The sequence below is a fragment of the Dendrobates tinctorius genome, unplaced genomic scaffold, assembly GCF_039654945.1.
Source record: "Dendrobates tinctorius isolate UK_male_01 unplaced genomic scaffold, ASM3965494v1 ptg000022l, whole genome shotgun sequence".
Taxonomy (NCBI): domain Eukaryota; kingdom Metazoa; phylum Chordata; class Amphibia; order Anura; family Dendrobatidae; genus Dendrobates; species Dendrobates tinctorius.
This window is the reverse complement of record NW_027361690.1, coordinates 95140238-95154902: the sequence shown is the minus strand read 5'-3', so window position 1 is coordinate 95154902 and position 14665 is coordinate 95140238. Positions and strand designations below refer to the sequence as shown.

The window sequence follows — 14665 nt, the reverse complement described above, 5'->3', positions numbered from 1 at the left end:
CTATCATTGGGGGACACAGAGACCGTGGGACGTTCTAAAGCAGTCCCTGGGTGGGGAGCATACATATGCTAATACCCCATGTACCACCGATTGCAGGCAGTGTCTGCCGAGAGCTGCATCCGCAGAAGCCTGAGAATGAATTAGGCAATGTTTGTAAAGGTACGCAAGCTGGCCAAGTCGCAGTCTTGCGGAGAGGCCTGAGAATGAATTTGGTAACTTTCTGTAAAAGTATGCAGACTGGACGAAGTCGCAGCCTTGCAGACCTGTTCTGCCGAGGCCTGGTGCCGAAAGATCGAAGAGGTGCTCACTGACCGGGTAGAGCGCGCCTTAATCCCCGCTGGGACAGGCGCGTTCCTGACACGGTAGGATACCTGAATCGCCAAGCGAATAAACCTGGCTAGACCCTTCCTATGCCCGTCTGGAAGTATGAACAGGGCATCTGACTTGTGGAAAGGAGCCATCTGCGAGATGTACCGTCTCAACGCCCTAACCACATTCAGGGTGTGGAGTGCTTCTCAATTTGATGGACTGGCGCCGGAACAAAGGGAAGGCAAAACAATTTCCCCGTTGAGATGGCAAGAGGAGAGGACCTTGTCCAGGAAGGACGGGAATGTCCTGAGAACTACCTTTTCCTGATGGAAATTCCGAAACTCGTCTGATTGACGTAGTTGCCACTAGAGAGACCACCTTCCAAGAGAGGACGGTCAGTGACACGTCCTGCAGCAGCTGTAAAAGGAACCTCCTGAAAGGACCCAAGAACCGGGTTAAGGCCCCATGAGTCAAATGGTCTTCTATATTCTATCTAGGTGCGGTGATAAATGCGCATGGACACAGGCTTCCTGGTACTAATCATGGTGGAAATCACGTCGTGAGGGAAACCAGCCTGAACTAAAAACCAGGATTCAACGGCCACGGCGTCAAAGACAGGACCCCGGAGTTCTGGTGGTAAATCGGGCCCTGCGAGAGTAGATCCATATGATATGAAAGTCGCCAGGAGACGTCGGCGACTAGTTGTATTAGTTCTGCATACTATGCTCGGCGCGGCCAGTCTGGCGCGACTAGGAACACTGGCACTACCTCCGCTCTGATCCTCTTGATGACCCTCTTAAACAAGGGAAGAGGGAGGGGGAGATGTACAGGAGCCGGAACCGGAGCTATGGCGGAACTAGAGCGTCGGCTCCGATGGCGCAAGGATTGCGTGATCGGAAAATGAACCGAGGAACCTTGTTGTTTAGTCTTGAGGCCATGAGATCCAAATCCGGAGTCCTCCAACGATGACAAATCTGCTGAAAGAGTTCCGGATGAAGAGACCATCTCCCCGAGGCAATGCTTTGGTGACTGAGAAAATCTATCTTCTAATTTTCCAAGCCCGGGATGTGGCTTGCTGAGATGGGAGAATGGTTGGTCTCGGCCCTATGGAAGATGAAACTCACTTCGTGCATGGCCATCTTGCCCTGAAAACCTCCCTGACTGTTGATATACACTACAGCCTTGGCGTTGTCAGATTGAGATCTGATGGGGAGACCTGCGAAGAGATGGTGGAAACTCCTTAGAGCTGATTGTTCTTATCTCCCAAAGTTAATGGGGAGACGTGACTCTCGGGGTGACCTTGTGCCGTGAGGTGACGAGGGACCGCACCCCAACTGAGGAGACTTGCGTCAGAGGTTACTACCAACCATCTTACTGTGGGTAAAGACCTCCCTTGATTCAGGGAGGACCTTGGTGTCTACTCCCTGAGGGCTTGCCTGTCCCGCAGGGATGGAGGAATCCGACAGTCCAGGGAGAACAGGTTCTCGTCCCAAGCTAACAGCAATGCATGTTGTAAGGGAAGGGACGGAGGTGGAACTGTGCAAATAGAACTGCTTCCATCACTGCCACCATCCTTTCGAGAACTCTCATGCTGAAACGAATGGAGAGAGACACTGGTCGAGAAAGAGGCCGCTCTGCTTGTTGTAAGGCTTGGGTCTCTCATGGAGGGAGAGTGGTGAATCTGCGGGAAGTGTGAGCCGGTCCTAGGAGAGACTTTTCGCATTCTATCTTCCGCCCTAGGCGGGAAAGAGTATTTACTGTTATCCACAGATTCCTTGCAGACTGGAAGGGACGGACCCTTGATGAGCAGGTCGTCCAGATACGGTAACAGTACCACTCCCCGAGGGTGAAGAATGGGCATGACAGCCGCCATGACCTTGGTAAAGACCCTGGGAGCGGTGGCGGGTCTGAAGGGCAAGGCCACGAACTGGAAGTGTTCCTCGTAAGTTGCAAAACGCAGGAACTACTGGAGGGACGGGCAGATCGGAATGTGAAGGCAAGCGTTCTTGACGTCGATGGATGCTAGGAACTGTCCCTTTTCCATGGAAGCGACAACTGATCGGAGAATTTCTATTTGGAATCGCCGTACCGTGACAAGGTGATTAACAATTGAGATCCAGAAATGGGTCGCATGGACCCGTCCTCTTTTAGAACCACAAAAGAAGGACTGAATAAAATCTCCTGAACCCTTCGTGACGGGGGACCGGAATTATGACTCCATCCCTTAGAAGAGCCTGAACAGCCCGATGGAAGGCTCGTCTTTCTCTTGGAGGAAGAGGAAAAGAAAACTCAAGTTGGAGGGGGGGGGGGGGGGTGAGAAATTGTATATTATATCCAAAGAATACCAGCTTCCTGACCCATTTGTCGTCATTAGGTAGATCTATGAGATCTAGCTCCCCTATATCCAGAAGCCCTAGGGAGGGTTTCCAAGAACGGTTAGATCTGTATGAGATCTGGGAGCCTCAGTCTCCGCGCGGGGACAGACCTGATCCGACAGAGAAGGTAGAGGAGGACCAGATGGAATTGCTGCGAGAAAATCGAAACATGTCGGCTGTTGGAGCGAAAACGGCCGAACAGCCCTTTGTTGAGGAAGGAATTTACTTGTCTTCTCCCCCGGTAGTATCAGAAATGAGCTGGTCCAGTCTCTCTCCAAAATGATGACCCGCTTGAAAAGGGGGGAGTCAACAAACTTTTAGATGTGGCATCCGCCCACCAGCCGCGGAGCCCTGGGGCTCTTCTAATGGCAGTATGAGCCGCACAATTGGCGGCCTAAAAAGATGAGTCTACTACAAAGTTCGCTGCGTGAATCATCTGGCTAGCGACAGAGGTTGCCTCCGGAGGAATATTGGTGCCATGGAAGGCAGTAATCAGGACTTCTGCCCAAGCGGCCATGCCTTAGTGACCTAAACTGCGGCGAAGGATGAAACAAATGCCGCTCCTGAAGCTTCCAAAAAATTGAACGGGCAAGGTAGTCAGTTTTGATGATCGGAGGGGTTTCTGACCGAGGAACCCTCAGAAACAGATAGGAGCGTTGTGGAAGCAAGACGTGGTACAGGAGGGTCCACCGGAGGGATCTGTAATCGATCCTTCTTTAGGTCTGGTGTTGTGAGTTCATTTTTCCCTTCACCATTGAGGTCTGATGAATTCCCTCCTCTAGTGAAGGAAGGTAGTGAGACTGATTACCAAACACCTGGGCAGCTAGATGATAACTGGGTGGCTGGAATTGAGGACTGGATATAAGGCTGCCGACGCCCTTCTTCCTGGCTGGTGATTTTCCTGCTGGATTCTTGGAGACCAGTCTGATTCCTGCATCTCAAAGCTAAGTTTTTCTGCTCTGCTTTGTACTCTTCAGTTTTGTTTTGCCTTGTTTTTTGGGAGTTCTGCCATCCCCGGCCGGGGGGTGAGCTGAATTCCATTTTTGTCTCTGATCTGTTGATCTTTTGTTCTGTCTTCAGAATATACCTAAGTGCTGATATAGTCTTTTGAAGCCTAGCGACTTCAGGGCCTGTTTTTCCCATCAGTCGGTTGGCTCATTTTGATTGGGTTTTTGCAGATGGCAGACAGCAGCTTTCCTATCCTGTCCTATGTAGTTAGCTTGGGCCCCATCATTTGCTCAACCTATCTTTCTATCTGTGTTAGTGTTTTCATCTTGCTTCACCGTCATTATATGTTGGGGGCTGCCTATTGCTTTTGGGTCTGCTCTGGTGCAGTTTAGTTTTTCCCCTTTCTGTCTTTAGGCTATGTAGCTCTCCGGCTGTGATCGAGGGGTCTAGGGCACCGTAGGAACCCCCCACGGCTACTGCTAGTTGTTGTGGATAGGTTCAGGGGTCTGCAATCTGATAGCTGCCAACCTCTCTGGTTTTTCTGGACTTAGCTGGTATTTTGTTTTTTCCTCCTTCGGTGACTCATCATAACAGTCTGGATCAAAAGGGTATTTAGCCAGAGTAAACTTTTGCCCAAGGTACCACTTATGGCTGATCCCTATGATACTGGACGGCTGGTAAATAACCAGCGCACACGCTTATTCCTTAAATGAGGAGTGCTGGAGCGGGAATATTTTCCTCATTCAACCTCAGAATCCTGTTGACTGATTCTATAAGAGAATCAAGCGACTCTTGATCAGTTGGGGGATTCTGAGGGGCTGACATGACAGATACAAAATCAGAGTTATGCTCGCTGTGAACCTCAGGAGAGGGCAAGCGAGAGACAGGAGTCGCTGATGCTGAGGCGCGAACGCGACTAGGGGACACGCCATGAGCCCGCTTTGGCAGAGACAGTCCTCCTGGAGGGGGAATATAGCCTTGGTCAGAGGCTCCACCGACCGTGACAGGGGTGCAGCCCACTCGGGGGTACCAGACGCAGGAGGCCCGTCAGCAGCGGCTGCGAGAGGCGTTGGAGCGCAGGTCGGGGCGCGGTCCGTGCATAACGGATTAGCTTGAGCACTGGAGAGTCATGCTCGCTGTGGTAAGGCCGACTTGCAGGTAGTACACACGGTAGAAAAGCGCAGTGTGCTTCTTAGTGGCCTGTTTAGCCTGTGAGTGAGGCATTGCGCTCCAGAAAGGGTTAACGGCAGAGTCTGACTGCAGGTGCAGGGAATGTGCCGGGAAGGGGTTAAGCTTTCATCTGAGGGCAGATACAGCTTACCCACGGTCCTGTGTTATGTCCCCCGGGAGGAAAACGGTGGCCCTGTGGCGTCACCCAGAATTCGGCTGCTCCTGAAAGGGTTAACTGCAGAGGTAACAGACATGGCCCCGAGATTAGAATTGCGCGTCTCATTTTCAATGAGAGGCGCCAAGAGGAGGGGGAGGTGACGATAGCGTGGGCGGCGCTATTCAAACTGCGGCCTAGTAGGCCAGAGAAGTCGGGGAGTAAATTTTTGGGCTTTGGTCGGGCGCCAGTGTACCGCCGCTGACGCTAAGTCAGCGCTTCTCCCGGGGACAAGGACCCGACCCCATACCTCCACTCCTGTGCTCAGTCAGGTCGTCGCTGTCCAGGGTCTTTCAGTCTCATCCTCCAGGCGATGTAGCAGAGCTGGAGGAGGTTTTACACGGGGGTATTGCTCAATCGATTCACCCTCTGGGTAGGGGGACGGAGAGCTCTGGGGCTGATTCAGGGCATCCGAAAAAACGCTGTTCAGGTCTGCTCCATGCACTCCTGTTGCGCTTGCTCTCGTATCCGTGGAGTACCGACCATAAGGGAACCATCGTCAGAGGAATCAGCCCCATTCGTCGCAGGAAAGTGTACGTGAAGAGTTACTCCACGTGCTTGACTGTTGTTGGTTCGAGGGAGGGCGGGCCGAAGAAAGGAACAGTCGCCCCCTTCACTCCGTTAATTAAAAAATAAAAATTTACAGAAAATTTATTTTATTTTTGAAAACGGTGGGGTCTGAAACTAGACCCAAGTGCCTCCTACAGACACCAAGTAAGAACTGGAGAATCTCAGCCAGCGAGAGGGTGTATACTGCAGGGGAGGAGCTAACTTTTTTCTGGTTTACTTAGTGTCCTCCTAGTGGCCAGCAGCATAACACCCACGGTCTCTGTGTCCCCAATGAGGCGTAGGAGAAATTGAAGGTTTGATGCTCATGTTAACAAAGCCTGAGAATAAGCGCACCTGCAATTATACAGAAAAATCGAAAAAATGCAGGTGCAGAATTATGTGCTTTCTGAATACACTGCATAGGAGATTGTGTCTGTAAATAGCAGCAGCACAGAGCAGTCACGGTCCCCACTGCGGGCTGTTTGCACATAGGGAGGAAATGAACTTTATTTCTCCCAGTAGCATTCAGCTTCAAGTCATAGGGGTGGGCTGACACAGTTTTGTTCATCGCTCTGTAATATAGAGCGCGACGAGTGTAAACGCACCCCCAACTCAGCTTTAGAGCATGCTGTCAGTCATTGCCAGGGTGCAGTTACAGATGCCGCTCTCTACGCGCAGAGTGGAGACTTAAACCATGTCGGCGCCACCCCCATGACTGGAAGCCAAACACTACTGGGAGGAATAAAGTTAATTTCTTCCTGCCAGCGGGGCTCTAGGTGCTGGTGGCGCTGTCAGAACGCCATTATTGCGATTAACCCCATATCTGCAGGTTTATAGTGTTATTTTACATGATAGGTTCCCTTTAACATTTTAATACTGGCAAGAACAATTCATCTGATCCTTCCCACGTCACCTGATTTACCTGTGATCACCAGAGAAGCTTCATCATCAGGAGAATAAACACATACAGCTTTTCCCAGAGCGTGGTAAGTAATACCCTGTGTGTCCATGTCCCAATGCACCAGGGTGGCACACTCCTCTTCTTGTAGAACATAGAACAAAGCACTATATGACGACACAGACCATATGTGAAGGCTCAAAGGATCCTCTTTGTCATCCTTCAGGGCCTTCACCCAGCCTCCTCCAACTACAGTCCAGCTGAAAGGTGCTCCAGAGGACAGGTCTCTTGGCTGTGCATCAGCAGCATGGTGGCACACAGGAAAGTCAGGGCGGCACTTAGTCCTGTAGAGAAGTGACACTAAAGTGTCATCCCAAGAGCTGTGTAGAGATTAGATTAAAAGAGAGATTACTGAAATTAATTTAGCCACAAATAAAGTGAGAAGGTGTGACGACGCGCCCCACTATTTTTTTTTTTTTTAATTTGTTTATTAAGTCATAAACAGATATACAGTATACATACAGGTATATAATATTAAACATAATACAAAATATATATATATGTTCATATGACATTAAAGTATAAGGCAAAATGTGCATACCAGATGTATACAGAATAAAGCGAAATATAATGTCGTTTGAATCACAATGGTCTTGTATTACTTGTCTAATGAGATCTGCCTAACTTTTAAGCCAAATCTACATCTACAAAAACATTAACCTAACCTAAACTATTCCACAGCCTACATTCACACACTTAATCCTTTATTATTATGTGACATCTCCACTCTACAAAGTGAGGTGAGAGGAATTCCACCTCTCCCAAATCTTTTCAAATTTACCCGGGCACCCTCTGTTTTGATATAGTGTGCGTTCATATGGGATGATCGAGTTCGCTAAATTAACCCAGGACCCAAGTGAGGGAGAGGAGCCTCCCATCCATCGTAATGCCAGTACCTTTCGTGCCATAAACAACGTCTCCCGTAGAAAGAGCCCAACATATTGATCCCATGTCTCCTCGTCCCAGACCCCAAACAGACAGACCAGCGGTTCAAGGGGAACAGGAACCTGTACCAAGGATGTTAATAATGATTTCACCTCTCTCTAATATTGCGCAATGACAGGACAGCACCAGATCATATGGATAAAATCTGCATCTGTTGAATGACATCTCAAACATTCTGATGATTGGTATCGGCCCATCTTAAAGAGTCGAGTTGGAGTCAAATATGATTGATTTATAATATATAATTGGATCATCCTGTTATTAACAGATGGAGACACCTTAATTGAGGACTCCAGTATTTCTTCCCACTCCTCTCCTTGCGCATTCGGAACAAGCCTCTCCCAATTTTTCTTAACGGAGTCTATAGCAGGTCCTGTCCCCACCGACAGCATATATGTATATAGAGAGGAGATGAGACCTCGGGGGCCCTGAGACTTAAGGATCCCTATCAAGGGTATAGACGAAATAATATCTATACCTGCAGACCTTATATGCGATTGAATAGCTGACCTTAGTTGTAGATACTGAAAGAACTGGGATCTCGAGACATTACGATTAACTTGCAGATGTTCAAAAGCCATCAGAGTTCCATGATCATATAGATGGCCTATCATGCAAATATTATACTGAGTCCAAAACTCAGCAGACGGGTGCTCAAGTAACGCTGGAAGGTAACCATTATTCCATAGAGGCATCTCAGCTATGATATCTTCAAATCCAATCACCCTTTTAATCTGCCTCCACACCGACCGTGCCAACCGAAGCAGGGGCAACAACCGTGGGACACAATTTCCTAATTTCCAAAAATCCCAGCGGGCAACCAACCTGTGCGGCATGAAGTAGATGATTCTCAGAATTAGGAAGGTGACCACCAGGCATCCATGTGTTCATGGCTTTGGCCTGTCCGGCCAAATAGTACAAAAAGAAATCGGGTAGCACCGCCCCCCCCCCCCCCTCCCTCCTAGGTCTCTGCAAAGTGGATAATTTAAGTTTGGGCCTGGTCTTCCCCCACATGAAAGGTGTGATCTGGGAATTCAGATTAGCGAAAAAGGATCTGGACACCACTACAGCACTATGTTGTAGAAAATAACTAAGCTTAGGGAGTAAAATCATTTTGATTAAATTGATGTGTCCAGTCACAGACAACGGAAGTTTACCCCAGATTGCAAACTTGGCCTTAACCAACTCCAGCAGTGGATACATATTAAGTCGCAAATCGAACTTACTCTCTTGGGAAATGTGGACACCCAAATACTTGAAACTGGTTACAATGGGCAGTGATGAGAGAGTTTCAAGTTGTGGCATTGGAGTGCGGGAAAGAGGTATCAAAGCAGATTTATCCCAATTTATATATAGGCCAGAATATTTACCGAATTTATTTACCGTAGTGATCACTCTCACCAGGGTTTCCTCTGCTTTGTCCATGAATATTATATCATCAGCATAGAGGCCTATGGTATCAATTCGACCCGCTATTTCTATACCAGCAATATGAAGGGTCGATCTAATACGAATTGCCAGTGCCTCGATTGTCAGAGCAAAAAGGGCCGGGGAGAGGGGGCACCCCTGGCGAGTTCCCCTATGTAATGAAAAGGGTTCAGATATGGAGCTGTTTACTATGACCCGGGCCTTAGGCTTCATGTATAATATACTGACCCATTTTCGAAATTTGTCACCGAACCCATACCTCTGCAAACATGCATAAAGAAAAGGCCACTCAAGAGAGTCAAAGGCCTTGGCAGCATCAAGTGATGCCAATGCCCATTCATTATCCGACACCAGGGAGCTATACTGGACCACCGACTGAACCCGTCTAATATTGATGGAGGTGCTCTTACCAGGCATAAAGCCAGTTTGGTCAGAGTGTATAAGGTCTAATATGACTGAGGTCAACCTGTTGACCAAAATTTTCGTAAAGATCTTATAATCCACATTTACTTATGATATAGGCCGATAAGATCCACAATCCAAAGGGTCTTTTCCTTTGGATTGTGGATCTTATCGGCCTATATCATAAGTAAATGTGGATTATAAGATCTTTACGAAAATTTTTTCAGAACTATTATATTAGCCTCATAAAAGGATTCCGGCATGCATCCCCCCTCCCAAATCCCACGAAACACCTTCAGCAGAAGGGGCGCCAGTATCTCCCGATATTTCCTATATAGTTCGACAGGAAATCCATCCGGCCCTGGGGCCTTCCCAGAGGCCATATCTTTCATGGCAACCTCCACCTCCTCTAGAGTAAACTCAGCATCCATAAAGGCCCGTTGGGAAGGGCTTAGTGTGGGAAACTCTATATCTGCTAGGTAGTCTAAACACCCCAGGCTGTCAACATCAGACTTAGAATTGTACAGTGAACCATAATAGTCACAAAAACACTGCAATATTTCCTCAGTTGTAGAGACCAGAGTGCCATCAGAACAGCGAATCTGCAGGATTGTATTAGTTGTATTATGCTGCCATACTAGATAAGCCAAAAATTTGCTTGCCTTATTCCCCATTTCAAAATAAGATTGTCGGGTAAAAAAATAATTTACGTTTAGTTTTAGTGTCGATATGTTGAGTATATAACCTTTGAGCTGTCAACAACTCCACCCTGTTACTATGGTCAGATATGTAGGCAGCCTCCGAATCCTTCAAACGTCGCTCCACCTTGCCATCCCCCTCCGATGTTAATCGTTTAATATAAGAGATTGTGGAGGATAAACAACCCCTCAGATAAGTTTTAAGAGTGTCACAAAATAGATTAATATTTCGGGGTTCAGGGTGGGACGAGACGAAGCAACGTAGCTGATCAATTGTTCTATCAGTCGGTTTTATCAATTTCAGCCAGAAAGGATTCAGTTTCCATGTTATCCTATTATTCAATGGTCCGTACTTAAGTTTAAGAACCGGGCTGTGGTCTGAAATCCCCCTATTGCCATGTTCAACATCATCCACCCACGTCGCTAGGCTGCTGGATCCAAAAATGTAATCTATGCGAGATAGGGAGCGTTTAGTGGAGGAATGGCAAGTATATTCCCTTGTCTCTGGATGGCGCAATCTCCATAGATCCAGCCACCCGCTACCCGCCATAAATTGCGACAGCTGGGATGTGCCCGGGGGGGATGCCCCACTCTGTATTCCACCACTCAATCTCAATTTATCAAGATGATTATTCATGACCAAATTAAAGTCACCCATACAAATGACATGTGCATCTGGGTAATTTAGGGCAAAGCTCAGTGCCCTCTGGATAATTGCCATATTGGCCGGAGGGGGTTGTAAATACACAGAATAACATATTTCTGAGAGTTAATTAGCGCATGTACAAACACAAACCGTCCCTCAGGATCTTTCCGGGCCTCCCTGGTTTCCCACCGAACATCTTTATGAATTAACAATGAAACCTCCCTTGAATAGCTGGTATGAAAAGCATGTGTAAACCATTGTATCCACGGTTTTTGCACACACCGAACGGTATCTCTGGTCAGGTGCATCTCAACCAAGGCCACAATGTGAGGACGACATTGTCTAATTTGTGAGAACACCTTAATTTTCTTACGGGAGGTTTTTATGCCTCTTACATTCCAGGTCATACCTATTAATTCAGAACCCATTCCCGCCCATCTAAATATGTTGCATAGTGGTGCCCGAACAAAATGTAGAGATATCACCTAGATAGCCGAGTTGGCATCGGCTGCGACATTTACCTAAATAACCAGAAAAACAAAAACTTTTGAAAAAGAAAAAACCAAACCAAGACCTAACAATATAGGAGCACAGTCTCACACCCCCATCAAAAAATAAACAAGGGGATACCATCACTGAACACAGTGTCCGGTATTGTTGGTAACTAGATACCCGCCAAGAAAGTTCCAATTAGACCTTTTAATAAAAGGATCCAAATTAACAGCCTTCACATCAGGATTCCTTTGTAGGGGATCCCCCCTGGGACCGCAGCCATTCAGTCGCCCCCGCCGGATCCGTGGAAAAAAACGGAGGTACCTCCGTGAACAACTGGAAGCCGGGCCGGATATACTCTTTCCCTGAGTCGTTTCTTGACTTCGATGAATTGTGCCCGCTGTTTCTGCAATTCCATAGAAAAGTCTGGAAAAATGGAGATCACAGCATTATTGAACTTAATAGGACTTTTTTTTGTCTTGCAAGACGCAGAATGGTGTCTCTGTCCTTACAATTGAGGAGGCGTGCCAGGAAGGGCCAGGGTGGGGCCCCTGGAGGCAGGGGTTTTGTAGGGACCCTATGAGCCCTTTCAACAGCGAATACTGACGAGAAATCATCTCCCAGGGAGGTCTTAAGCCAATCATCCAGAAACTGCTCAGGATGCTGACCTTCCGAGCGTTCAGGCAGACCAATGATGCGGATATTATTCCGACGCATTCTGTTCTCCAAGTCGTCCGCCTTTTGTTTCCAAGCATTCATGGAGCCCGCCACCTTCGCTAATTTGGCCTCCATTGGTGTAATGGTATCCTCCACTTTGGACACTCTCGTCTCCACCTCTGTAATGCGTCCCTTCATGGCCTGTATATCATGGCGAAGTCTCCCCACCTCCGTGTATACATCCTCAATTTTTTCCGTCAGGGACGTTCTGGTTAGGGAGATAGCTTGCATCAATTGCTCAGACGGCTGTTTAAGGGTCAATTCCTCTTGCTCAGCCTCCTCCTCACCCCCCGAAGGACAATTTTTACGTTGAACCTGGGAGGAAGTATTCCTCTGGGGTCGTGTACTTTCTGAGGGATCGGGCCTTACCTACTCCTTTAATTTTTCTGCTGCTGCTCCCGACCCCTTAAATCTGCTCATGGCTGCTGCAGCTCGACCCAGTAAGATAGCTGGAAACATATGATCTGAAAATGTCCACCGCAGGCAGCGTGCACAGCAGGATTGTTGATATGTAATTACTGCTCGGGGGGGGGGGTGCAAATCCTCCCACAGTATTAACGCCAGCCGGTACAGCGTTTAAATAGAGGGGGAAAAAGTATGCGGGGCCCAATCTTTCAGGGGACTCACTGCGTGTTCCCCCCGTTCTGTCAGTCGGTATCTTCGCTGCCCGAGCAGCAGAGCGGCTGTGTGAGCAACGCCGCAGCTCCCTGTAGCAGAGCCGCGCGTCCAATATGGCCACCGCCTCGTGGGGAAGCAGCCGCCCGCCTCAGTCTCCCCGGTCTCCCGCTGATGGCAGACCACTCCCGTCCTAATACGATGCTCCAAGGGGGTCCCGCCGCCTACCGGGGTCTATGCAGCCCCAGAAATACCAGGAGGAAAGGGTCCAAGTATCAGGATGCCCCAGGATTATGCGGAGCTCTCTCGGTAAGCGTCCTCTCCCGTTCACTCCATAGCCACGCCCCCCGCACCCCACTAATGTTTGTGACAAATAATTGGTATCCTTAAAATGTAACAAAGTTGTGGAATTTTTAAGATTTTTACTAAAAAATTATTGACACCCAAACAACATAAGAGTTAATGCTCCCACAGAACGCTGGGTAATTACAGTAGGCCTCATAAATTCAAGGGTTAGACAGAAGAGGGAAGATCTATTACCCTGTGCTTCATATACATTAGTACACTAGATTAGAGCGGTGACCCTTTCCCTGTACAGCGCAGTATAGTAAAGTATATGGTACAGACCAAGGTGTTACTCCTAACAATCCTCATGTGAGATTTCACTTGTAACTACACGGCCAGGGGAGACACAAGCTTCTTGTCGTTGGATTTAGTCGTAGAGAATGTGTGTGCAATCTAAACAGTTATTAGAAACATTTCTATATAAAATTAGAGTAGGGATTAATCGCTGAGACGCATGATTATATTGTCTGTAAGGGATGTAGAAGACATTAGGGAGGTATGGGGTTAGGGAGGGGATACAACAATTATGACTTCTTGTCTGCTGGCCATGGTCAACCTTTGATGACATAGCTTTCTGACATTTTCCTGTCAATCTTCCTCTTATAAAGCAGGGAACGTTAGTAATTATTCATTACTATTATACTTTATCTGCAAACTTTGACCTCATCTTTTATACTTTTATGCTGCAATAACTCTTACTTATTATCTTACTTGTCTTTAGCGATTGATTTGTTCATTAGTTTGTTCATACTCCTAGTGGCAAGCAGCATAACACCCACTGTCTATGTCCCCCAATGAGACGTAGGAGAAACTAGGGTGAAGCAAATAAATTTGCAGAACCATGGTCCAGAGGCCAGGTCTGTGGCCACTGAATGAGAGCCCAGCGAACCTCTTCCTTCCCGCTGGGATCGGTGGCTGCTCTTTGGATTAGACGGCCTAATATGATGTCACATGTGCATCATGCCACAACAATTACATCCCGACCAGGCCGGAGATGCTGGCAAGTAGGAAGAGGTTCGGTTCACAAACCTCCAGCCCAATGGTCACAGAGTTCTGACCTAGGTGCTTCGCCGAGGAGCTCAAAATCCGTTCTAAATGATTTTGTTTTAAAAAGAGAACAGGTCATCTGATTCATTCTGCCCAAATTACAGAGCGCATGAATCCAAACCGGTTTCACAATTGCAGCCAGGTATATTTTTTTCTGAAATGCTTCAGATTTCAGAGAAAATATACTTAGAAGATCCAGCTGGGGACAACAGGCAGATTAGAGAGTAGTCCGGCTTTTCCCTTGGCCGGCTTCTCCAAGCGATTATACAGATCTCTCTTTATCTCAAGTAACAGTCAAGCAGTGGCCGCCAATGGGCAGCTCTCTCCATTTGTTTATGTGGAAGTTTTGAAAACTACCAAGCATGCCTACTCTGCAATTTTCAGAACTCCAAAACGAAAAAATGAATGAATTAATGAAAACATTAGCACACACATGGTCTTTTCGTCATTCCCTGACAATGCACAATGGGGCCCTGCTTTCAAGACAATATGTAGCTATGCCACACATACATGAGATGCAAATACCTCTTTTTAATTGTTCCAAGTGGAAAATCTGCCATAATAAAAAAAAATATCTGTCCCATTGGATGAATGCAGTAAATGAACCTGGGTTTATACACCTCAACAATGCACTATAATAGTTTTTCCTTCAAACTGGAGGAGTCAGGACAGAGGAAATAATGTTCAGTCACCCACCTGTCCATTTGAGAAGTAGATCCCTGTGCTTCACTCAATGACATCCGCCCATTACGCCATGTCTGTATGGCCTGTATCATGTTCTCCCTGTACAAGAGGAGCAGTCATTTA

At 47.5% G+C, this 14665-nt stretch overlaps 1 protein-coding gene across 2 annotated transcripts in view; it reads right to left on the bottom strand.

Annotated features, from left to right (window-relative positions):
- The window catches only part of SPG11 (SPG11 vesicle trafficking associated, spatacsin), a 103418-nt gene that overhangs the window by 68742 nt on the left and 20011 nt on the right, over window positions 1-14665 (bottom strand). For both annotated transcript variants that reach the window (XM_073568981.1, XM_073568982.1), the window contains exons 6-7: window positions 14555-14641; window positions 6488-6843 (exon numbers count right to left, since the gene is read on the bottom strand). In XM_073568981.1, coding sequence (XP_073425082.1) covers window positions 6488-6843; window positions 14555-14641 — 443 coding nt within the window. The remainder of the gene's footprint in view (window positions 1-6487; window positions 6844-14554; window positions 14642-14665) is intronic.